We start from the raw sequence: 26,328 nt of genomic DNA, 5'->3' as shown, positions 1-26,328 counted from the left end.
TGCAAGTGGTGTGAGACTTGATCCTATCCACGTTAACTCAACAGTAAGATTCAATGAGTACAATGCGGCTCACTCCCAAGCAGATATCTATAGGACCAGAGTCTTAAGTGGGTGCAGAGAAATCATCAATTACGGCCTTTCAGGCAGCGGCAAACGGGCAAAGCGCCATTCTCTTAGTCTGCTGGGAAATGTGACAGGATAAGGAGCAAATCAGCAAATGGTCCGAGTTTATATTTTGCCCAGAAGGGAGGGGAAAAATCAAACGTAGTAAGTATGGCAATGTGGATTCAAAAGTCTCGCTCTAAAGAAAAAGATGTTCCCTGGAGCAGGCTAGGGAACATGGTCTTAAAAAAGAAATCTGGTTCTGACTGATTTGTTAATATGGGCTAGACACAAAAGTATAGTTTGACCATTTCAATATCAGTTCTTCAGCACAAGCTATGTTTATAAGAATATGGTAGAGATTGTAGTGGGCTGCTTTCTCCATGTGAATGCCCATCACTAACATGTTAGCGAAGGCAGAAGGAAATTATACATGTTCTCTTCCAAGCCCTTCATGCCCCTCTGCTTAGCACAGAAGGCGCCAACACTTTTAACACAGGCTGTCAGAGCAATGTCATACTGTAGAATGCTGTTCGGTGGGACTTAATGGATGGTTCCCTCATATTCATCAGTCTCAAGAGTGACCCCCAATAACCTATCTGCTATCACTTAGGCATTCATTTCCTGAATATTGTTTTCCTAGTGGTGGAATAAAAGAGATAAAGGACTGAGACACATACACAGTATTAAACAACAGCCAGCATCACTTATGCCACATTCTATATAAAGCAAAAGGGGACCTTTTGTTAGTGTAATTTCAAATAGCATTTGTACCTTGGAACTCAATCCTTAAACACACACACACACACACACACACACACACACACACACACACACACACACACACACACACACACACACACACACACACACACACACACACACACACACACACACAGACCGACCATCTGGTCAATCAGGATTGATTTTAAGTTTCTTCCTGCAATATACCATCAATCCTATCAGCCACATCAAAACAAGAAGCCATACGGAGAATCTCTGCAAGGAATTATATTAACACACTTCAGTGAGGAAGCAAACACAGAAACAAAAAACAACAATAAAGACCTTAGCCTGTGTTTCTCCTATTTGTCCCCCCCATTAAGCATCCCCCAATAACTTAGCTACCACTATCCTTGCTAGCTTTCTCATAAAGCATTTTGTGCAACACACATGCAAAATGAGAGGTGATGTCATGTGTGAATGCCAGTGAAGCCAAACAAATCAACCAAGAGTTCACATTAAGCATTGTCACAGACATCAATTGCAACAACTCCATGGGACTATAGACCACATGTTTCCCTGGAGGGAAAGGAATGGAAGAGAAGAGCTCTCAGTCTTAGTCACACCTAAGTCTGGGTCACTGGGTTGTACCCTTCCCCAGTGTTGAGCTGCTGTTGAGTTTCCTATGGTGTTACTCACAGTGGGAAAACAGGGGTAGCAGATGGGCCATTTCCAGGGATGTTTCCATACATCTTGGAGTGCTTCATTCATGGATCCAAAAACACCGATATTTCAGCTGAAATAGTTATTGGCGGAGAGGAGACTCACAATCAAAATACTTAGGGTTTAAAGGTAATCAGACTTCATCCCCCACCCTAACCCCTTCCATTCCCAGAGTCTCATGCAAAAGCATCAGATAAGTCGCTGAGCAACCATCATGTGGCTTGGAGCAGCTGCCACTGTTGGCCCAGTATATCCGACTGGCAGATGTTGGTCACTAGTCTGCTGGACTGGCTTTCTAAGCAAAGGCCACTGACAAAGTGCTGGATGAAGTTGCCTTTCATCTTCCATTTCTGCAAATGGGAGAGAGGGAAAAAGGGAAGAGAGAAAGAACAACATCAAGAGATGAAACCTGATCCCTTCTTTACTCAGTTTCTTGCTTTTTGTTTAAAGTATAAAGAAGATACAGAGAGTGTCTGTGACACTCTACCTACTCAATAAGTGTTACTTAAATAACAATAATAGTTGGTTTGTTTATTTAACAACATTTATATACTGCTTGAATGTAAAGACCTCTAAGCGGTTTACAAAAATCATTAAGATTACCAATAAAACAGTTAAAAACAAGTAATTAAAACATATTTTAAACAATTAAAACAGCTTGTTGTTGTTCTTATCTTATATTTATTTATTTATTTATTTATTAGATTTTTATACCGCCCGACTAGCACTAGCTCTCTGGGCGGTGTACAACAGAAAATATGAAATACATCTCATAAAAAGTGCATAATAAATATTACAAAAACGTATAAAGTGCAAAAATCAGATTACATAATTTTTTAAAATTTAAATTAAAATGCCATAAAAAAGAGGCAGGTCTTAAGCTGGCGCCGAAAAGACAGCAGCGTCGGTGCCGTACGCACCTCAACGGGGAGACTATTCCAGAGTTCGGGGGCCACCACTGAGAAGGCCCTAGTTCTTGTCACCACCCTCCAAGCCTCTCTATGAGTCGGGACTCGGAGGAGGGCCTTCGATGTAGAGCGCAGTGTCCGTGCAGGTTCATATCGGGAGAGGCGTTCCGACAGGTATTGTGGTCCCGCGCCATATAGGGCTTTATAGGTTAAAACCAACACTTTGAATCTGGCCCGGAAGCATATTGGCAGCCAATGTAAGCGAGCCAGAACAGGTGTTATGTGTTCCGACCGCTTGGTCCTCGTTATTAATCTGGCCGCCGCATTTTGGACAAGCTGTAGCTTCTGAACTGTCTTCAAAGGCAGCCCAACGTAGAGCGCATTTCAGTAGTCTAATCGCGAGGTTACCAGAGCATGTACAACTGATGTAAGGTCCCCTCTGCTCAGGTAGGGACGTAGCTGGGCTACCAACCGAAGTTGGTAGAACGCGTTCCGAGCCACCGAGGCCATCTTATTATTTAACAAATTATTGCAACTTCATGTTCTATCAGTGTCACTATTTTGAGTTTTTGGTATGTGCATGAAAGTTTCAAGACTGATTTACCCATAAAGATCCTTGTAATTCAGTGACACATCTTGCTTATTTCTGAGTAAACATGCATAAGTTTGCATGGCCAGATTCAATCTGTCATCATGATGCTTGAGGTGTTGTTGTTGTTAATAGTAATAGTAGTAAATTGGATTAATTTATTGTTAGTAGTAATAAATTGAATTACTACTACTACTACTACTACTACTATTACTTCTGCTACTACTGTTATTAATTCATTTTATTTCCTCCCCTTCACCATCAGGTCCCAGGGCAGGTTACAACAATTCAGTATTAAAAATTAAAATTAAACAAATTTTAAAAACAAGAATGGGGTGGGTCTTGAAAACATATATCTCAGGTGTCATATACCAGGGTAAAGAGGTGCATCTTCTGAAAACAACAGAAAATATATAATGAAGGTGCCAGATGCACCTCTGTGGGGAAGGAATTCCACAACCTAGGAGCTGCCGGAGAATGCACTCTCCTGGGCTCCCATAACCTGAACTTCTGAAGGCGGTGGAACTGCCAAGGGGACCTCCTCAGCTGATCTTAATACCTGAGAGGGTCTGTAGGGAAGGAAGCGGTCTTTCAGATATTCAAGGATATCAAAGGTGAACTGGTTAAGGGGGTGGAGCAAGTGGGGAAGACCATCAGGAATATGGATCATTGGGTTTCTGATTGTCTATGCACAGTTTAGACAATTTCCAGCATTGGCCTGCTTTTGCTCCCTAGCAGATTCTCTTTTTCCTCTTCTGAATTACTTCCAGCACATTTCCATGCTTTGACCTGGGGCTACTTCTTTACAAGGCAACTTATTCATGGGTACTAATACCCCAGTTCAAAATAAAAAAGTATTGCATTTGTTAGGAAGGGCACACATGAGTATAAATTGTATTTTTTCCCTTTAAAATGTATCCATGAGGACCCTCTTTCCCAGTCATCAGTTACACATATTTGAAAGGGAAAGCACCTATTTATTCACAGGGACACTTCACCATGGAGATAATGTGCAAGCATTTTGTGCTTGAATTTTTGTATCTGAGCAGAGAGCATCTCATAAGCAGATGCAACCCCTAACAGGTAAGTGCACCAATTCCCTCTTGCTACAGAAGCCAGGCAACCAGGCGTAATGTGTGCACAAACTCTGATTAAGCTTCTTATAACTAAGGATATTCCAGTAATTTATATGACTGAATGTTGTTTTTTGACCTCCTTTGCAGCTGGGGTTTAGCCCACTTGCACAAGTAATTCTATGTTATTTACTTTGTAAGCAGCCTTTTGTAATCTGCACCCATTTCTCTCCTAGTGGCATATGGTGATGCAAATCATTTAACTATTAAGGGCAAGTGGATGTACAGATGATACTGCCTGACAGCAGATGATTGCCTTAGATGGCCATGGCTTTTTTCCAACCGCATGATTGTATTTTTTAGTATAGGGCAGGGATGGGCACCTTCAGCCCTCTAGATGTTGTTGGATTCCACCTCCCATCATCACTGATCATTGGCCATATTGGCTAGGGCTGATGAGAGTTGGAGTCTAACAACATCTGGAGGCCCCCCAATCACTAGTTTAGATTCCGATATCATGTGAAACAAGACCCAAACATGGTCGCTTGGTGTTATAACCACTCCTGTGTATCTGGAAGCCAGCTAGAATGGCCTAGTATAGATGTGAGAACTCCCTAATGCTGAGTTTGTGGCACATCAGAGGAGTGCTCAGTAGCTGAATGGGCTGAGCCTTCTCAACTCCTTCTTCAGCCAGGCAAATGGTCCTTTTATGACAGAGGGCCAGAATGCTCTCAGCAGCCTGACTGCCTGGGGATATTAAACTATTTGTCTCATCTGCTTGACTGATGAAGGCAAAAACGGACAGCTCATCAGCCTGCATTCATGCAACCTCATGGCACATGTAGGTAGGGAATGCTGATAGCTAGCAACACCATCCAAATTTCCTGGCCCCTTTAAATGTTTGCTAGCACTCAGTACATATTCATAATGAGAAACTCTTCTCAGATTGAGAAACTGAACAGTTTTAGACAGCCAAGGCATATGCTGTAGGTTGGAGGGCAACCAGCAAATGCCCAGATATTAAAATCTATATACCCACAGTAAAGGCTTCATTAGTCATTATCGTAAGTTCATTTTCTTGGGAGTACCATCCTGCTACACCTGATTTCATTTTGCAAGATTACTATTTGTCTTGAAGCAATTGTGCCTTCTTCTCAGCACACTGCCTCTTGCCACATAACGGAATCCTAACATTGTCATTCAATGTGCTTTCATGATCTGAGTCATTCAGTTCTATTGGTGGACTGATCATATCTCCCTTACAAAAATAACTGTTGAGACAGGTAAAGGGGTGCAGGGAGGTGGTGAAGAATCAGCACAAGTGATGAAATTAAAACTCTACCCAAAGTTCAAAATAGGGTTATATCTGCACCAGGTTTTTAGTTTATCCGAGAGCTTATTTGAAGAAGACTCTCTCTGTGCTTTGTACATTCTTGGGAATCTGTAAAAGAGTGGTGTTAGTATGCTGAAAGGTAGGTGGCTATAGTTCTTCCTGGCAGTTGGTCCCAGAAGCTGGTATTAGGGAACTGTTGCTCCACCCCAGTGGCCAGTAGGTTTGATATTGTCCTTGATGGTGTGTAACTTGGGCTGCATACACACCATACATTTAAAACACATTACTACTTCTCCCAAATACTCCTAGGAATTGCAGTTTACCCCTCATTGAGCTACAATTCCGAGCACCCTGAACAAACTACAGTTCCCAAGATTCTTTGGGGGAACTCACGTTTTTAAATGTATGGTGTGTACACAGCCATTGTGAAAGTGTTGGGTGAGGTCATCCAGTGATTCAGGCTTGTGATATCAGTATACTGTTGACACCCAGCTCACTCTCGCATATGATTCTAGGGGGCAGTAGAGATTCTGACCCAGTGTCTAGAACAGGGTTAGCTATCCTTTTGTGACCTGGGAAACACATTCACCCTTGGCCACCCTCCAAATGTCACTGGTGGGTGTAAACACCCCATACTCACTCATGGGCACACACAGGCATACAGCCCCTGCTCATCAGCTGATTCATGCAGATCTGCTGGGGGTGTGGTATTGTCCCTTCCTGCTCATCAAATAATCAGTGTGATGTTTGACAGAGGGGTGATTTGTGTCGATGATTCATCCTGGGCTTGCTGGAGAGGTTTAAACCTGCTCATGCCAGTACTATGTCTTATTTCATTTTTTTTGTCATTTTGCCATTACCACCATGACCCCATCAATGGGGTCTTGGGAAGGTTCCAAAGAGGATTGGGTGTGTGTTTCTGATTAGGCCTTTAAGTGAAAATTAACCATGCCTGGATCTAGATCCAGTGACAGACTGGATGGGGGTGAATAAACTGTATACTGAACTGGAATATGATGGAGATGCTATTGGTTTGGGGACTAGTTACTCTAGGATGAGATGTCTGTTTTGGATGTGGCTTCATTTACTCTGAAGAAAAGGTTGGCAGTTTATTTATCTGGATGGTTACATACCAGCTTTTGATGATGAAATCAAGCTCAAGGTAGTTTACAATATAAATAAAAATCACAACAGCATGAAAAGCAAACCTAATTTAAAACAACAACCCAGGATTAAAGCAGCATCATAAAACAGCAGCAGCAGCAAAATAGCACCATAAAATATCATAATAAAAATGTAACAACAGCAGCAGACTCAAAACATATTGAGAGCTCAGCTACTGTAGCATGCTCTATGTGGGCTGCCCTTGAAAACCACTGGGAAACTTCAATTGGTGCAGAATCCTGCTGCTAAAATCTTGGCTGGGGCAAGATCATGGGGCCCTTCTATTATGTCAGCTACACTTGTTCCCAGGCCATTTCTGGGTGCAATTCAAAGTGCTGGTTCTTACCTATGAAGTCTTGAACAGGCTATGTGACCAAGCTGTTTGAATCTGCCTGTCACTTAAGTTTGGCTGTTGCACCCCTCTTGTGTTTGCCATAGACTACTGAGGCACAGTTGGTACAAGACCATTTTCCCAGTGATGGCTTCCCATAAATGAGACTCTGTCCCCAGGAGGTTAGGTCATCTTCCTCTCTATTTATGTTCCATCAGCAATTGGAAACATTTATTTTAAAACACGATTTTGATTCTGTTGCTGCTTAAAGAACTGATGCTGTGCTTTGTGGTTTTGCTTTTTGCTGTTTTGAATTTTGCTCATTTGTATTCAGATGATTAGAATGTTTTTAAAGCTTTAAAGCTTACTTTTTATTTGTAAGTTACTTGTGTGTGAGAGAGAGAGTGAGAGAGAGAGTGTGTGAGACAACCAGGTATAAATCTTTTTAATAATTGTAATAAAATAAGCCTTGGACATATCTTTGATCTGTTGCTCCTGGATATCTAGGTGGTGGCTAGAAATGCTTTTTACCCATTTAGGCTGGTATGCCAGTTGTAGCCTTTCCTGGAGATAACAGACCAGACCACAGTCATTCATACTTTAGTGACATCCAGATTAGTCCACCATCATAATGCACTCTGCATAGGGCTCAGAAATTGCTGCCAAATGCTTCAAAATGCCACTGCCCAATTAGTAATAGATGCTGACTGGCCAGAGAATATTACTCTGATACCATTTCACCAGAATTGGTTGCCTATTTGTTTCTAAGCACAATTCAAAGTGCTGTTTCTTATTGTTCAAGCTCTAAATGGACAAAACCCACACTACCTGAAGGACCACCTTTCCCTGTATTATTTATTTGATTTATATCCCACCCTTCCTTCCAGCAGGAGCCCAGGGCCCCCTGAATCCCCTACGCCCCAAAGCAACAGAGGTCCTGCTCTGTGTCCCCTTGCTAACTGAAGTTCAGTGGATGGATACAAGGAACAGGGCCTTTTCGGTTGTAATACCCTTCTTCTGGAAAGCCCTCCTACGGAAAGCTGTCGGGCCATAAGAAGGGCTTTTTGGAACAGGTAATTTGATGATAGGTGAACCGTACTCCCATTTTGTTGCTGTGGTTTCTTGTGGTCCGGGGTTTCGCTTTAAAACTTTTTCTTTTTTATGGATTTTGATGTTTCAGTTTAATTTTTCTTGGCTGCCTGGGATTTCTTTTTTGAGAAAAAAGAGGTGGGATATACAGTCTTTTAATAAATCTTTTAATAAATCTTTTAATAAATACACCATCTGTATCCAGACTCTTAATATCCAGGGGCGTCACTACCAGGGTGCGGAGGGTGCGGACCGCACCCGGGTGACACCATGAGGGGGGTGACACCCAGAGCCGCCCCGCCCCACGCCGTTGCCCAGCAAAGGAGCTGAGAAGCGCTCCGGGTCGGCACAGCCAACTCCTCCTTGGAGGCGGGTGGGTGAGACCGAAAGCTGGCTCCCGCTCACTGGTGGTGAAGCCGGGACGGGCCTTCCACCGTCAGCCTGGAGCGTGTGGTGAGTGCGTGCACACACACAAGGCCAGCCACCCCCATCCATGCACCTGGGAGGGCGCGCGCCAGAGGTCCACACACCCCCGCACTCCTGCTAGTGATGCCACTGTTAATATGAGAGAGGTGGGAAAAATAGACAGGCTGCCTAGGGGTTACAGTAGAATCTCCATCACTCGAAGTTTGTAGGAACAGATTAGACAAACACCTAGTTGGTTCGTTTAGGTGGGTTCAATCTCTGAGAAGAGGCTGGAGGATCTCTTACTGACATTTCCAGTGGCATGTTCAAGGGTACCCCTAAATGGTGATGAGGAAACAAGATTTTGCAAGCTAAAAAGCACTTCTGCTTGTGCCAGTCTGTCCTACCAAATTTCTGATTTCCCTGTCCTGTTGTCATCCCATGTGTCCCACCCCATGCCCTTTCAGAGCCTCCACTGATCCTTTTAAAGGGGTGCAGAGGGCTATGGGGGGTGATGGGGAGAAGCCAGGAAAGCCCCATTGTGCTGGTGGAATTCTTTTCAATCTTCTCTGGATCCAATTCATAATCTTTTGACAAGATTATGCTTCTGGTGGTGGGTTGGACATGATCATCTGAAAGAACTGGGCATGTTTAGCCTGGAGAAGAGAAGACTGAGGGGAGATATGATAGCACTCTTCAAGTACATGAAAGGTTGTCATACAGAGGAGGGCCGGGATCTCTTCTCAATCATCCCAGAGTACAGTACACAGGATAATGGGCTCAAGTTGCAGGAAGCCAGATTTTGACTGGACATCAGGAGAAACTTCCTAACTGTTAGAGCCATATGACAATGGAATCAATTACCTAGAGAGGTAGTGGGCTCTCCGACACTGGAGGCATTCAAGAGGCAGCTGGACAGCCACCTATTGGGAATGCTTTGATTTGGATTCCTGCATTGATCAGGGGTTTGGACTCGATGGCCTTATAGGCCCCTTCCAACTCTATGATTCTATGAACTTGGAGGTCCCTTCAAACCTTTACGATTTTCTTTATAGAAATACTGTTAGGGAATAGGTTGCAATTTATCAAGCTCTGTACACAGATTGCCGACAATAGTAATTAGCAAAGGATCCTTTCCTTTGGCTCTCAGCAGAAATCTGGCCCTATTGGGAGCCGACGTATCATATTTTTTTCCTGGATTAGAGGTCCACTGATCTGTAAACTTCTTTAAGCGGGATTTATATCCCTTGCTCTTTAGCAATGGCTTGCAGCAGCAGCAACAGGGCACCCAGCAAGCATTTTCTCCTGCTAATGAATGACCCCAAACAAAAGAACTCCTCTATTAATTGCATGACTTGAAAGCACAGTGGTTGTTTCAACAGAATCCTTTCCAGTCATTCAATTCAATGGAAAGGTAAGGTGAAAGAGGGCACAAGTATGAGAACTGATGGCAGGGATTACATGTAGAGAACTGTATTACTGTGATTATTATATCTTGTAATTAGCTAGATGTAAATGGTGGGCTTGATTTCATTAATTTCCCCCCACATCCAGGCCTGCCGCCACATTTTCCAGGACATGGCCCAAAGAGCAGTAATGCGACTATACAAGGCATAGCTTCATTTGAAATTTCACATCTGATGGCTTGAACGCACACCGGAGTTATTAAAAATAACCCGCCTTGGGTCAGCATGTTGTAAATGAAATCTTCTATAAACAAAAAAACAAAAAACCATTGGGGAAACTGTGCCATAGCTACAAAAAAACTCTGTCTATCTGTAGCCTTGCAACCTCAGGCTATGACCTTGTTAAATCTTAGATATCTAGCAAGTTTGACCTTGGTTAGTATTATAGACCTGAAGCATATGTGAAAACTGGATGGCATTTGCTATCCCATGGGCATAGCTCTATAGCTCTACATGATATATAAGTAGCTCCACATTTGGTTTACAGCAGACTTCCCTAACCTAGTGCCTTCCACCAGATGTTTTGATCTACAACTCCAATCAGCCTCAGCAAGCATGGCCAGTGGTCAGGAGCAATGGGAGTTGTAGTCCAGCAATTCGGGGGGGCAGGTTTGGAAAAGCTGGTTTAGAGAGATTTGAAGCATAATAATGCAGCAATATTACTATTACTATTATTAACAACATTGAACTTGATTGCAAGGTTACCCACATGGTTATTAGCACATGTAAAGTAAACTGAAGGTGCTGTATGAAATGGAGACAGATGTCAATCTAAAGAACAATCTTAAGGGATCAAGCCCTGGAATCTCTCTCTCTCTCTCTCTCAATGGCTGTCATTTATACAGTATATACTTTTCAGGAGTCTGGAATTTAAATAGAATGAAGGGTTGGGGGGGAGAAGGAATGTTTTAAACAAAATAAAAATAAAGTAAATAATGTCAAGTAAATCTCCCCTCTTCCACAACTTTGTAAATGCCCCTGTTTTTGCGTCCGTCACAACAGCCTTGTGAAAAGCATAGGAGAAGCACTTGGACTGAATGCATGTGTCTGAATGTTGGAGGCTGCCTCTGTACGCCTTATTAACCCCTTCTTTCTAATTTTTTTCATGTTGGTATTTCAAGCCACAAAGCTGTTTTTATTGCTCCTAATTATTTTATATTCGTGCGTTATTACCCTTAAACCTTTATTTATTTATAAATATTATTGGTTGTATCCAACTGTGTCCATGTGAGAGTAGAATAGAGTTCTATTCATGCAATGGGATTTTGCCTTCCTCTTCCCCCATGCCCGACAGTCCCTGTGTGCCCCCCCAACATCTGCTCTGGAAGCGGAAGTCTCATGTAACATTGGAGTCAATTCTGTAATTGCGGCTGTAGTATAGTTATTGCTGGGTTTCTGGAGCAAACACAGTAGGATTGGCCTGTGCCAAAGTCCCCAAATTCCTATGTTCCTAAACTCCCCAAATTAAGCAAGGTTATCAAAGCGCACGCAATTCTGTCTCTGTGCACACCATAATTTCCAATCAAGTTCCCAACAGTAGTACTGCTAATTTCCCCAATATAGCCTATTTCTAAATAGACACGTGCATATACAAATGGGTGCACTGGCACACCAGCAGCAGATCTGCTGACACACCCCAGCATTTTCTCAGGCTCATGAAGGCTTATCCACATAGCGCTTCAAATCTCTTTGAAGCTGAATTTTTGTAAAACAAACAAACACTGAAGCTGCTCCCACCAGGTTTTACGGTAAAAAGGGGCACAGTTTGACTTGCGTCATGTGCCCCCATTTTCAGAAGAGAGAGGCAGAGACACATTGGAACCAGCAGAACAGTAAGGATGTCTCTACCAATCACCTGTTCTGGCTGGCAAAGATATACACACGCAGACAGTACTGAATAAATGGCATCTCATGTGAACCAGCTCATAGTTTATTATTATTATCATCATTTATTATCTTTATTTGTACCCCGCCCTTTTTCCAAACTGGAACTCAAGGCGGCAACCCCTAAAGGCTTCCCATGTGGACCCAACAGAGGCCTGGGTCCCAAGCCCTTCTCCCCATTGTTATGCATCTTAGCCACCTTCAGACAAGGAGAAACACAGGCAAAGAATTATGTAACCTGTTGTCTGCCAGTGACAGAGTTCTCCCCTTAAGCTCCTCAGCTGCTTGTTCCTGTGTATGAGCAAAGACATAGACAGATGGGGATGAGTGGCTGAGATACATAGAGGGGAAAACTCTGCCCACACCTCTGTTGCTGTTCACGCTGGAGGAGACAGGTTAAAGAGCCTGCATCTGGGATCCTGCAGGGGAGGATGGAATCAATGCTGCCGGCCCTCTAGCCCTTGCTCAATTCAAAATACAGCCCCCATTAAAAATAAAATGTTGACCAGTGCTCTAAGTGCAACTGGAATTAGATGGCGAGTGTCTTTATAAAAGGGCTGGGGAACATCACTGGACTCCACCTCCCATCAGCCCCAGCCAGCATGGCCGACACTCAGGGATGATGCAGTCCAGCAACACCTGTACAGCCACTCATTCACCATCCCTAGGTGACAGAGCATCATTGAAGTTGTAGCTTAGATAGACCAACTGTCTATAAATCCTCAGGGATATTAGCACAAGTGTTTTGGAATCAAGAATTGTATAACAACTGGAAAACAAATACTAGCCTATCTCATTCCTCCTTTGAAACTTCTGCACTTCAAGCTATGAACTTAATCATACCAAAAGAATTTTACCTGTGGGAAACTGATGTCTACTAAAAAAAATACTTTTCTGCTGCAGGGGTTACATTCAGAAAGGAATGTTTTCTCAGGGTTATTATAAAATAGATGCTGATCCAAGCACCCAAAAACTCTGTGTGTGTCTATGTCTTCAAGGGCAGGGTGTCTGTCTGCTCCTGTAGCTCGTGCTGCATTCCATTTCCTCTCTTTGAAAGTAAGCAGCATAACAAACCGAATGAAAAAAACAACTTCAGGCATTTTCCCAGAGCAGCTAACATTTCATATCTGATTTGTTTATAGCAAAATTGTAATTTGTTTTAAACTGTTTTTAATATTGTATTTTATATTGTTGTGATCCACCATAATAAAATAATATTATTATTATGCATGAATAAATATTTAGGAGTCTGGTTTCACACTCTTCAGAGAGTATCCAGAAGCTCACTTAACACAGATTAATTACTCAACACAGCAATTAATTAATTAATTCCAGTGCAAATATTATAAAAGGTTTAAAAAAATCATTCAAAACACTTCAGAAAAGCAGCAAAAATATTTTTAGCGAAGAATCCTTTGCCACTAAAAAGCTAAGAAGAAAATGTAAAACGTTTGGACTTTTTAAGAATCATATCCTATGTGTGACAAACATAAACAGCATATGGAAAAATAGGACTGTTTGAATATCCAATAATAATGTATTATTATTATTATTATTATTATTATTATTATTATTATTATTATTTCTTGCCTGACCTTCACTACAAGGTCCCAGGGCAGGTAACAACAATATAAAAATACAGTATGAAAATCAGTTAAAACAATTTACAATCAGAAGAATAGGGTGTGTCCTAAAAATATATATATCCTAGGTGTCATAGACCAGGGTAAAGAGGTGCGACTTTAGCATATGACAGCAGCTAGGCAATTAAGATACCAGATGCACATCTGTGGGGAGGGAATTCCACAGCTTAGGGACTGCCACAAAGAACACCCTCTCCCTTTGAAAGAGTGATATAACCACCACACGAGCTTTTAAAATACTTCTGCTCCTAAGCTTCTTCAGGTGCTTCTAGACAGCAACAAAGTGATTTATCTTTATTTTTACTAATACTATAGTGGTACTACCCTTGCTCAATACTATTTACATATTATCTAGTTCAGGGGTTCCTAAACTGCGGTCCATGGACCACTAGTGGTTCACAACCTACATTTAGGCAGTCTGCAGAATGTCTGTGGATTTGTGGTTGAAGCTGGGAGACAGCACATCCATCACACTGAATATCCATATTGATTTTAATTATATTTTTATTCCTTCTTTTATTTCTTATATTGTATTTTATTGATTACAATATGAATTATATGGAATTACAATTGCTACAACAGGCAAAAAAATCATTAAGTGGTCTGCTGAGACCCTCAGCAATTTTCAAGTGGTCTGTTGGGAAAAAAGGTTGGAAGCCACTGATCTAGTCCCCACCCAAAGGACTCTGCTTCACCTGTTGACACCCCACCGCCACTGTTGATATTTCAAAGGTGGGGAGTGTTAAAAAATTGAAAAGGGCATTTGTGTGTATCAGTGTTAGTATGATAGAGCATACACACACACACACACAAATCCAGCTGCAAGACTTCCAGTATTAGTTGGAATGGGATTTAGGAAGCTTTGCTGTGCTGATGCTGTTTCACAACTGTATGTATGTATGTATGTATGTATGTATGTATGTATGTATGTATGTATGTATGTATTAAATTTATATCCTGCCCTTCCTCCCAGAAGGAGGCAAGACTTGTGGATCCTTCCACCTCCCCGTGGCTTTTCTCTGGGCGGGTTTGCTTAGCTCTTCACTGTTCTTATTACAACATCCTGTCACAATTTTTGGAGTCAGCCTGATAAGAGTTTTCAGAATGTTTTTTGTTAACCAGCTTGATACAAATTGCATGAGATTGCCATATATTTGGGGGACATTTTTGTACTGCATTTAATAATTGTTATATTTATATATATTATACAGTATATTTGCATTCTATCAAATGGTTACTGTGAGGGCTTTATTTGCATTATATTAAATGGTTACTTGCATTGCTGTTGTGACAAAGGGTTGTATTCAACAAAGTCCTTCTCAGAGTAGACCCACTGAAATTTAATGAGCCCAAGTTAGTCTATTAACTTCAATGGGTCTGCTCCTCTGAGTAGGACTAACACTACATACCACCCAGAAATTCTAAACATTGCTAGGAAACAGCACCTTTAAACATGTGGCAACAGTGGAGAAGCTACAAGAATCCAGTAATTGGGAGGGATATAATCTGGGATTCTTAAGAATTACTGAGAAAAAGGCTAGTGTGAAATAATAAAACCAACAGACAGTGCCCAATGCCACATTCGCAATGGCCTGTTCCTTTCCAGGACAAGATGGGACTAGCTTTTTGACTTTAACCCCACCTTGCCTTGGTCACTTCCTGAGATGATTTTTTGTGTGAAGGCAGCCTGCAAACATGCCAAACGCAGCACAAGGATTACTTGTAAGTTGTTGTTAGAAACATTCCTTGCTAAATGGAGGCTAAAAAAAGAACAACACTTCTGGGCATTCAGATGTCATTTTAATCTAAGATGCTGCAGGCTATCAGCCTCAAATGCAAGTGCAGCTCATCATGTACTTTTCAAGAAGGAAACCAACTAAGAGTGGTGCATGCTACTAACTGATCCCTGTTAGGTGCAAGAGAAACTGGAAGATGAGTGCTGCTGCTGCTGCTGCTGCAAGAGTTTGCTACACCACAGGGAGGACAATTTTGTGAAAACACTTAAGGAGAACTTGGTGACCTAGTTTCCAGGTAGTCCAGCGTGTGTGTGGTCACCAGCTGAGGAGGAAGGTAGAACTAGGCCAGTACAACTCACCTGAGCCATTCACACAACCCTAATTTCAACTGTGAGAGTTTTCCCAGTGCATATGTGCTGTGACAGTTGTTGCAGGCATTCCTACATTAGCCAGATCTCTTGAGTTTATGTTTTCTATGGACAAGGTTTTAAAAGCTCTTCAGTCCATTTTTTTAAAAAAAAACAGAGATCAGTAGGGAATTAAGACTGTGAACACACTAGTCACCTATAGCAAAGCGTTTCCATTAGATCACCAAAAAGCAGCCGTTATTTTGCTCTCACCCCAGAATGCCCCTGAAATGATTCTATGTCATGACATTGCATTGTTCCAAGGGTATTCTGGGGGGGAAATGGTGCTTGCCACACCCCACGGAATGACACTAGGGCTTATCTACAAAAGGTTTTGCTGTGTGTCTGGTGCTACTTGCATCCCCTTTCCATTTGCATGGTTCACATGATGTTACTGGCAATCAGAAGCTATCACACACACACCCCGTAAATCCGTACTAACCCCATCCTCTGATATTCCAAAAAGGGAAGGAAAAAACATCTCCGTATCTCTAGGGCTTGCAGACACTGTACTCCAATGCTTTTAGGTGGGTGTGTCAATCGTTCCCCTCTCCACACCCACTCCCTCCTCCTCCCTTCTTTCATTTCATTTCTAATAAATAATAAATCTAATAAATAAATATATTAAAATAATAATATAATTTTCTGTGGGATGAAGGAAAACTTCCACTTCTCTCTCCCGTTCTGTAAGCTTCTTTTATGTTGCTGCAAATGGCACTTTTATTTTGTTTTCTCCCCTAACTTGTGCACAAAAACATAACACTACTCAAACAAAGATTTGTATTTCATCTATATTGTACCAGTGAAAATACAAATAATTGCACTTGCAGGTTGTTGTTGTTTTTAACATACTGGTAGAACAAACTGAGCATGCTCAGATGCCAGGTAAACAGATGGAATGGAAATGTTAAATTAGAGGGTGTGGTCTTTAGGAAATTACATGATTGATGCTTCCCCTCAAGTGTGACTAGAAAACACCGTGTCTACAGCTGGCATGGATCCCTTACTGTAGATGGTGCAAACAGAAAATGGAGGTAAAAACAGCGTCTTTAGCACAAAGTTATGCTCCCATGTGGATAAGCCCTATGTCATGACGAAGCATAATTCCAGAGGGGCTATAATTTGTGGTGATGGTGTGTACACAGGCCACCTGTTGGGGGTTGTTAAAAATAACTCTGCTTCTGTCACCACCACCACCTTAGGCAATAGCAAAAATACAATTTATTAGTTTTGAAAGGGGGGTGGGGAGAAAGAGAAGCCATTGCCACTCATCACAAGTGATAAGTACCCCCACACAGGGGCGTCACTACTGGGGTGCGGAGGGTGTGGACTGCACCCGGGTGACACCCTGAGGGGGTGACACCCAGAGCTGCCCCGCCCTGCGCCATTGCCCAGCAAAGGAGCTGTGAAGCACTCCAGGTCAGCGCAGCCAACTCCTCCTCGGAGGCGGGTGGGCGAGAAGGAAAGCAGGTGCCCGCTCGCTGGCACAGGCCTTCCACCGCCAGCTTGGAGCACGTGCGCATGCTGGAGGGCACGTGCCGGAGGTCCGCACCCCCCCGCACTCCTGCTAGTGACACCGCTGCCCCCACAAAACCTTTCAGAAATCTGCCCCTCCCCATTTTGAGCCAAAAGTTTGAAATGCTGAATTTTCACCTCACCACTAGTTTTCAACGTGCATGTAGGGAAGCAGCCAGAGATTCTACCTTTTCCAGTAAAAAAATTGTTATAACAAAGCAACATATTTCCATATCCTTTGCTATAGAGTTGTACCAGTGCCATGGACACATATTAGATATTGCATGTGTGCCATAAAACAACCCACCACTCCCAATACCTCTACCATATTGTGTCTTCTAAAAGGGTTATTCACATTTTTGGTTTACTATTATTTTAAATGCTTTAGAGCAGCCTTTTCCAACCTGATGTTCGCCAAATGTTATTTGACTTGCTCCCATCAGCCTCAGCCGGCATGTCATGGCACCACCACCATCCCCATGTACACATCAGGTTTCTGACATCATCACAGATTGTATCCCATCTCCAGAGCCATGGAACCACCCTTTTAAAATAATCTTTAAACTTAAAACTACGATGGCACTGCAGTAGCAGCAGCATAAAACAGCAAAGGTGTGATTACGGTAGCACTGTACCTGTCTGCCGTCTTTCTGATTGCATGCTTCAATTGTGATCTGAGAGCCAGCGGAGAAGGAGGTGATTGAAAGACACTTATCCTGCTGCCTGATTAAAGGGTCACTGAATATCCACTCCTTTGGAGAACAAAGGAAAGAACATGTTCGGTACAATATTAGAAACACAATGCTCAATCCATGTTGTTGTTTTTCAATAATAGGGCTGACTCAAACATTGTCGTCATCTAAATTTCTCTACACAATTGCCTTTAGGCATCCATGTACCTGTGATTGCAAGGAGAAAGCACGGTATGAACTAATGGGAGGAGTACCTTCTTCCGACATTCCTGAAACTGCAGCAGTACCTTTCAGTATTGTTGTGACTGGGATAATCATTGCAAAAGGTAATCAACAGCTTTTGGTTCACAGCAAACAGCAATTTCTCCATGTGGACATGTACAGAAAATGACTGTGGGAGTGAGCCCTTAGCCAGAGACCCCTGAGAAAATGAGTTGACAAATATTGGTATAGCTTAGTTCTAGACTTTGAAGCCCAGGGCTTGCCATGTCATGGTAGGAGCCCTATAAATATGGCCTGAGCCTAGTCCCCACACGTTCTTTCCTGCCTCCAAGCTAATCTAATGCCCTCACTAGATCAGTGATGGATAATGGCTTTAACTACAGAGATTAGACATTGGGGAAACTCAGGTTGTGTTAAGTAGAAAATATATGCTTAAACATGATATTTCATGGGGTGGGGAAGAAGTCATGTGCTGGTGATCCATAAAGCTGGCATCACTTTAAAAAGCAGTTATGGTGGACATGTTCAGATGTCATGGTCATCTGTAAACCATGGCTGACCGTATATGCATGAATTGTGCCTGCTTTACTCCTTCCTGCTCATGCTGGGAGGAAATAAACCACGTTCCCTCGCTTAGTGGGATTGTGGTTTGTTTCTCTTCCAACAAACCATGATCTGCAGCTAATGTTTGTTCTTGGCTTACTGATTGTGGTTTGTTGGAGCATAACACTAAGCCAGGGATTGTGATTTGTTTCCTCCACGCACTAGTGGAGCGAAGACAAACAGCCCAGATAGCTACATTCACAGTGAAAACTATTAATGGTGGTTTACCATGATGTGCAAACTAGGCCTCTGTGAACCAACCCATGTGCACAAATTGTAGTGTGTCTATCAGGGCTACAGATCACTGGCATGCAAATATTGCACATATAAGGTATAAGCACTTTTTAAATATAATGTTGCTCATGCAGAGCACCTGCACAGGATAGTGCTTTACATTTATATACTGGACATCTGAGATGACATTTTGTAATGGCAATTCTATAGCACAATTTAGACTGAAAAAATACAGAACCAAAAGGAGGAGGGAAAATTTATTAGGAAAAATGCAAAAAGACCCAGAGAGAGGTATGGCTTGGAGAGAGCCCTGATGGGGGCATAGCTGCACAGAGTCCATACAGCCATATTCAAACTCTGAGGCTGAGGTTCTCCACCCCTGCTGTTTCTGCTTATCTTCTCCAACAGGGAAACTTATCAACCAGTTTCTAAAACATGTTCCTAGCTATTGTCTGTGGTGGCAAAACATGCAATTTATCATTAGGGAGACAGCATACACATCCACCACTAACAAAAACAGAGCAGGAATGAAAGCCCACGCCATTGATTTATCCTCCCACCTAATAACTACACTTCCCAGCAGACAATTAACGTTCGCCTTCTTCACTGGGATAATTCCCAGAGCAGAGATACAGTTCAATGAATTTCAGCAATTTCAAACAATGACAAAATAGCACAGCTAGTCAAATCAAACAGCTTGTTGGACGCTGTCTGCAAACTCATCTCCAACTGTTAACAGATGTGCACGAGCATTTGTTGGCATCCAATATCCTACTGTGACCTTTTGCTTACTCAAGCTGCTTCCTTGCTATATGACCGCATCTGAAAGAAGCGTTCTTGGGCGAGATCCTCAGCTGGGATAAATTCATTATAAGCCCCTAAAGTTTAAAGGATTTTGCAGAAAGGAATACTCTGTAACTATATGTTATGTTTAGTTTAGCTTAGGTGCTATTCACTATGTATTTCAGTCGTTTATTTCATATTTGGTAGGTTTTTGAAAAATAATAAAATATATACTTAAAAAGTTTAAAAGATTTTGCTAATTTATTCCAACACATAGCATGAGCTGATAGCTTACAGAGCAATTGTACTATAAAAGCCCACAATGAACTAAAAAAAAAGTAGCTACTATTTTAAGCAAATTCTCAAGAGTATTTCCACTGATTTTTACACAATATAGAGGACATTTGCAACCTACTCCAGAATAAACAGAGACAATATTTATTTATAAAATATATAGAGAGATGCCCATGAAGGAATATTCGCTTAGGTGGCTTACGAACAAAACAATATTAACAACACATCATAATTGGCAAAAAAATGCAATTTTGTTGCAACAGAGGGAGCATTAAAAAAACACAATTTAAAAGCTGGATGAATAAAAAAGTCTTCACCTAGCACCAAAAAAGACCATAGACAAATGTAGAACCGTAAATTACATACAATAATCACAACTTCTGACTCATAGTAGCTTCAGGATCAAATTCTGAGTTGAACTAAATCCCACATGGGATCAGTGCATCTAGTCCCTGTGTGACATGTGAGATAGTAGTGCCATAACTTTCACACACCAAACAGAACTGGCAAAAGCTCAGACAAAGATAAAGTAGGCATTATTCCCATATAAAGTGGATCAGGTGACTAGGAGTGACTAGGAGTGACTAGGAGCCACTAACGGGCATTTTACATGGTAACATTTTTTCTAGACTTCCATGTAGGAAAAACTTGGTCTGTAGATTTCCATCACATGGTACATGGCAAACAAGTGACCTCCCAATACCTTTTACATGTAATTTAAATACATGTGTGCATGATCATCAGAGCTGATGACGTTACACACTGATTTCACTTCCCGCCCCAGTGTTTTTTTACTTTTGTATAGAAAAATGTGTATTGTGTGAAACAGCCTTAAGGAATAAGCATTTATTTTCACAATAACATAGCTACCATGACCCTTTAAATGGAGACTTCCTCCTCTTCTCTGTTGGGACAACTTCTGCATATAGCAAGGGATTTTCTATCTCATCAGTTGAACTATATCCTTAAGGCAATAGTAAAATAGAATAGTAATGGAATAGTAAAATAATAGGTGAATCTGGGGCTCTGTGCACACTGTACGTTTAAAGCAGATTTAAAGCAAATGGATTCCCTAAAGAATCCTGGGAACTTTAGTTTACCCCTACAATTCCCAGCACCCTTAATAAGCTTCAGTTCCCAGAAATCTCTGGGGGATCTCTGTGCTTTAAATATCACCCTTCACCTTGTCTCCCAGTTCTTCTTACTGTTCCCCCAATACCAAACCAAATAGGGCATGTTCTTTCAACTACTACCCATACAGTGCTGGAACTCTTGAGACTGCTTTCAGTGAACTGCTCTGAATTTCTTCCTTACCCTTATCGGCTATGAGCATATTAGTCGCAGATCTAAGGGTTTCCATTAGCCACACCTGGAGGGGGATTTGGTTGATCTGCAAATCAGTTGTGAAATCTCTTTGAAGCTGATTTTTTTTAAAAAAACAAACACTGAAGCTGCTCCCACCAGGTTTTACAGTAAAAAGGGGCACAGTTTGACTAATGTCAGATGCCCCTGTTTTCAGAAGAGAGAGGTGGAGACACACTGGAACCAGCAGAACCAGCAGAAAAATAAGTATGTCTCTACCCATCATCTGTTCTGGCTGGCAAAGGTATACACATTCAGGCAGAGCTCAATAAATGGTCAGCAGAGAGAGGCCTGAGTGGGGGGAAAAGCTCACACCAAGTAGTGCCTATTCAGGAGAGGGGGATGGGATTCCAATTTTATTATGGTTTGCTGTGCATCTGCTTTATCAAATGGGGCCCATTCGAGTGGCTGGGGCGCACCTCCGTGTGGGATGAATTCCCATCAATCCCTTCTGCATCCTCCAGCTAGGAGGCTCAATGCAGCTTGAAGGAAGAATTAACTGAGGCAAAGCCTGATGAGGCCTTTCCCCATTGTCCACAAAGTAGCTGCTGCCTCTACCTGGCCCAGGGATCCACTGAGATCCACATGCTTCAAAAGCACATATCTCCCCGAGGAGATATTAGATATGCAGAAGAAAAGAATAAAGGGACAAACTTCAGATCACCTCACCTGAGTGCCAATGGGATTGTTCAATGTCCCTTTACAGCTTCCAACCCCTGCTAAAGAGTTTCCTGCTGTATCCTGACCCTGAGACTCCAAACAATTTGTTCCTTGCTTGATGATCCCAGGTATCAGCTCCTTTTCTGGAACCCTGTGAGGCCAAAAAACAAAACAAGAGTATAAAATGCAAAATTATCAACTTCATCTCTCTATTTAATAGAGATTGTACAAAAGAAGATAAAATGTGTCTTCCATATACATAGGAAAATAGTCGTTCACATACTACAGAAATACTATCCCACCTCTGGAGTGAAACACAGCAACAGCACAGGGTGTACTTAGTTGTTCCAGCAAGAAATAAAAAAGAACATCCCACTCAATAGACATCAGTGAGGGAATTTAAGATGATGATTTAAATTTATATCCCAGCCTTTCTTCCAGTAGGAGCCCAGGGCAGCAAGAATACCGTTGGTGAGACTGATATCAGACTCAGATATATATGCAAACTATTTCTCCTGGTCTCCAAATTGTATACAAAACTCTGTTTTCCCGAAGATTCACTATGCTCCTCAATTAACCCCAGTGCTTTCTTTGTGATGGTAGTTACTGGTATGGAGTACCATCACCTCTTTTTTTGCTGCCCATGTCAGCCATTCTGTGCTGGGACTCACAGTACTTTTATCAAGATATGATAAAAGGCACCTCATTAAAAGAAAATCACTGCTAAAGAACTCCTATTCTTTATCACATTCAGCAAGAGAAGGACTGCAGTGAGTCTCACGTAATATTTACCTCAGTGATCAGTTTGCACCAGCTAAGCAAGCAGATTTCTTGACCTTTTTCAAATTATGGCAAAAGATTTCATAATCAATCTCATTCATTGTAATAACAATTAATTATGACTCCTTAACATATTACTAAAGCTATTTCTAAAAACAATGTTATCTCCACTAATAATAATAATAATTATAATCTGATATAACTGATATAATCCCTAACTCCATTGTTCTCTGAGTGGGTTATACATTTTGTTTTTGCCTTCCAGCATGCCTCATAAAAGAAATATATACTTTGCTTATGAGGGTCTCATACATCTCTCCCTTCATTCCACCAGAATTTGAGCTCAACCCACTGTGCCTTCCACCAACTACCTTTTCCCATTGCAACTTTCCCTCAGACTCAGTTGCCTAGTCCTACCTCAAAAGTGAAGAGGAAAGTGGTTCAAACAGAGCCAGGTCAGGCCCATGTGTGTGGGATGGAGCAAGGAGATACTTGTTCCAGAAGAGAACCTCCAGTTTGTCATGCGTCTTCCCAATGTGCTACGGCCATCTTTTATCTCTTAGAAAAGCACCTGCATCCGGCAGTTTTGCTTGAGATTCAAAGGATGACTCACTTGAGCTCAGGGTAGACATTCTCCAAGTACCACTGGAAGGATTTACAATTCAGTTTTCTGCGCTGCTCCACTCGGTCCACAATACTGGAAGCAAAAGCAAATTGTTCCTATCTTCATTGTGAATGCGGATAAATGAGATTCTCATAACACAGACAGGACACAAGTAAAATTATTAAATGTACAAATGTGTGAAGTGTAGGCACATTTCAGGCCGTGCTGCTGAAATAATAGAATGACGCATTTGCACAGTACCTATGCTTACAGTCCTAACAGATGCACTTTTGCAATTTCTATTTTAAGTGATTAAAATTCTATTTTTAAGCTTAGAGCAGATGTGGGGAATCCTGGGCTTGTGGGCCAAGCCAGACCTTTTCCACCTGGCTCTTCTCCAAAGCATCAATTAATGTGATCCCACTCCCCTATTAATCTTGAACCCTTTGGGGCTGTGTGGGTCAGATATGGGTATAACATGTGACTCACAGGGACCCACTGTGAAAAACTAAAGCAGCACAGGAAACAAGGAGTGTTTACTCCATTCTGCTCCCAATATAATCTTTTTCAGTGTTATTTTGCCCAGGGTCCAGTTAAGTAAGGATGAAGAGAAAGGTAATATACAATCAAGAGTGTAGTGACAAATTCAGAAGTGCAGGGTCCTTTCATGACAGTCACAGTCATAGCCACTCCCTCTTTTTTTGCTGCTGGGTTGAGAATGAGATCCTTGTTAATGCCTTCTGCCACAACAAAAGACATCCCCAGGAGCCAATAAGCATGAAAAGGGAGAGTGTTAGCTACTGAAAAGTGGTTTGACTCATCTCCTTTCACTCTGATTGGCTCGTATCAGCTGGAAAGGGCAAGGAAGTATGTTAGAATACTCTTCTCAGTGGCTAACACACTCCCCTTTCATGCTGATTGGCTCGTAGGATGCTGGAGACATAAGGACCCCGCTGGGATACAGTAGCAGAAAGCAGAGTGGGGCAGTGATTGCTTATCTGACCTCCTGGCAGCAGAGTTATTGCTGCTCACCAGGATGGAGACTGGGAGGGGCAAGGTGGCTGGGAGATGCTGCTATGCAAATGTTCCAACAGAGTCAAAACTGTGCTCCTACCAGTGTGTTTGCACAGCACTAATCTCCCCATTGTCTTGCCCCTCCTATTGTCTCTCCCAGTCAGCAGCAGCAACTCCACTACCAGGAGGTCAGGTAAGTGGCAACGCCTCATCCTGCAATCTGCTAATGGCAGTTTAAAAAGTTAATTCACAATGGATCCCTCAGTTGTAGAATGAGCCTCATTTGCTCCAGGATTCACAAATTGAAATGCAGGCAACCATACCGGCAAATCAAATGTTGGTGCAGCCCTTTCCTTTTCTGTTTTACATGTATGTATTAATTTGTCAACTTACTTATTTAAAAAAATCTGTAACAGTGTTTTAAAATGCAAAACTGGGGATTTGTGTGAGAGAGATTTCTTAGGGTCATCATGCGTGCCAGCCAATCAGTGCCTTCCATAGCAGGTTTCTGCTACAAACCTGCATAGATTTTTTCCCTAGCAAAATCCCTTGTCTGAATCCCTGGCAAGCAACTGCCTGTCAAAGGTAGACAATATGTCTAGAAATATTATAAGAAGAGCCCTGCTGGATCAGACCACAGGCCTATCTAGTACAGCATCCTATCTCCTGTAATGGCCAGCCAGATGTCTATGAAAAGCCCACAAGCAGGACATGAGGGCAATAGCCCTCTCCTATGGTTGTTCCCTAGGCATGGTACAACTTATACTGGAAACAGCAAACAAACATCATGCTCATGACTAGTAGCTACTGATAGGCTAAACCTCCGTAAAATTGTCTGATCCCTTTTAAAGCCATCTAGTTAAAACCATTCAGATTATACAGAGCCATTATCAGAGAGTGCAGGAGATGATCTTAAACAAATCAAAACAAGAATCTGCTGCTTGAATCATGCTTCCAGGAGCATGTTGGATACGGGAGAGTGTCTATGTTGTCAGCTCTCTCTAAGATCAACGTAAGAGATGGCTTACATGAATGCCCATGTACCTGGTCTGGAATGCTTACCTTCCAAATGACTTTCCAATGGCAGATGGCCGGGCCTCATAGTAATACTGTTTGTATTCATCCATCCATACTTCTGCAGTACGTTTGGTATTTCTGCAGGTGGGACAGGTGGACCACTGTTATTTTACAGAACAGGTTTGCATACATGGAATTAAGGTACCTCTTATAGAAACTTCAACCCTCCCAAACTCCCATGAGTAAATTTGGAATTTTAAACACAGGAACCAATGGATGGTCACAGTCAGTATGTAGCATGCAAGGACTGAATGTGCTAAAAGAAAATATCTGATCCATACATCCTAATTGCTGCATCAACCTAAAACAGCTGTTGTATTGTACAGTGTTATTTTCTCCATACTAAGATAGTTTAGTGGATATGCAAGGTTTAATGTTTCTCATTCACCGATCCCAATACCCTTTGGGGGATATTCTCAAATTAAAAATAAAAAAACCCAATGGTGGTTCAGATGAAATACAGAACAAAGCATTACATTTCTGTGAGAAAATGCACATAGTAGAAGTGGTACACTGGTCTCTCTGCCCCCAAATGGCAGCCAATGACATTCTAGGGCGGTCAGTCAGTTGTCTATGTGTAAGTGGGACAGAGCTGCTTGCACAGCAGGATTTCCTCTTCCTCTTCTCTCCCCTGCAATCCCCTGTGTGCCCCAACATCTGATCTGGAGGGCTGGGAGACCCTGCAGAGCAAATTTGGGAGGGGGAAGCACAAGAGGCTGCGGGGGGGGAGAGAAAGGGGGAGTCCCATTGTGTGAAGAGAATTCTGTTCATGTGACATTGGATTTCAGCCCACTGCTTCTACTCGTATCTGCTACCACTCTACAACACATGTGAAAGATACAGATGTCTCAGCTATAATTTCTTGATCCTTGGGGTCATAAGGGGTATAAAATATGTAAGAGGGTTAAAGAC

The 26,328-nt window shown here is 42.1% G+C and overlaps 1 protein-coding gene across 2 annotated transcripts in view; it reads right to left on the bottom strand.

Annotated features, from left to right (window-relative positions):
• Window positions 1-899: 899 nt before the first annotated feature.
• GALNT16 (polypeptide N-acetylgalactosaminyltransferase 16) overlaps window positions 900-26,328 on the bottom strand; it is a 238,210-nt gene continuing 212,781 nt past the window's right edge. For both annotated transcript variants that reach the window (XM_061611137.1, XM_061611138.1), the window contains 5 exons: window positions 25,402-25,494; window positions 23,335-23,418; window positions 21,951-22,092; window positions 17,727-17,843; window positions 900-1,898 (listed from right to left, as the gene is read on the bottom strand). In XM_061611137.1, the coding sequence (XP_061467121.1) occupies window positions 1,761-1,898; window positions 17,727-17,843; window positions 21,951-22,092; window positions 23,335-23,418; window positions 25,402-25,494 (574 nt within the window). In that variant the 3' untranslated portion in view covers window positions 900-1,760. The remainder of the gene's footprint in view (window positions 1,899-17,726; window positions 17,844-21,950; window positions 22,093-23,334; window positions 23,419-25,401; window positions 25,495-26,328) is intronic.

The sequence above is a fragment of the Rhineura floridana genome, chromosome 2, assembly GCF_030035675.1.
Source record: "Rhineura floridana isolate rRhiFlo1 chromosome 2, rRhiFlo1.hap2, whole genome shotgun sequence".
NCBI lineage: Eukaryota > Metazoa > Chordata > Lepidosauria > Squamata > Rhineuridae > Rhineura > Rhineura floridana.
Note: the sequence above shows the minus strand (reverse complement) of the source record. Positions and strands in the feature narration are given on the sequence as shown.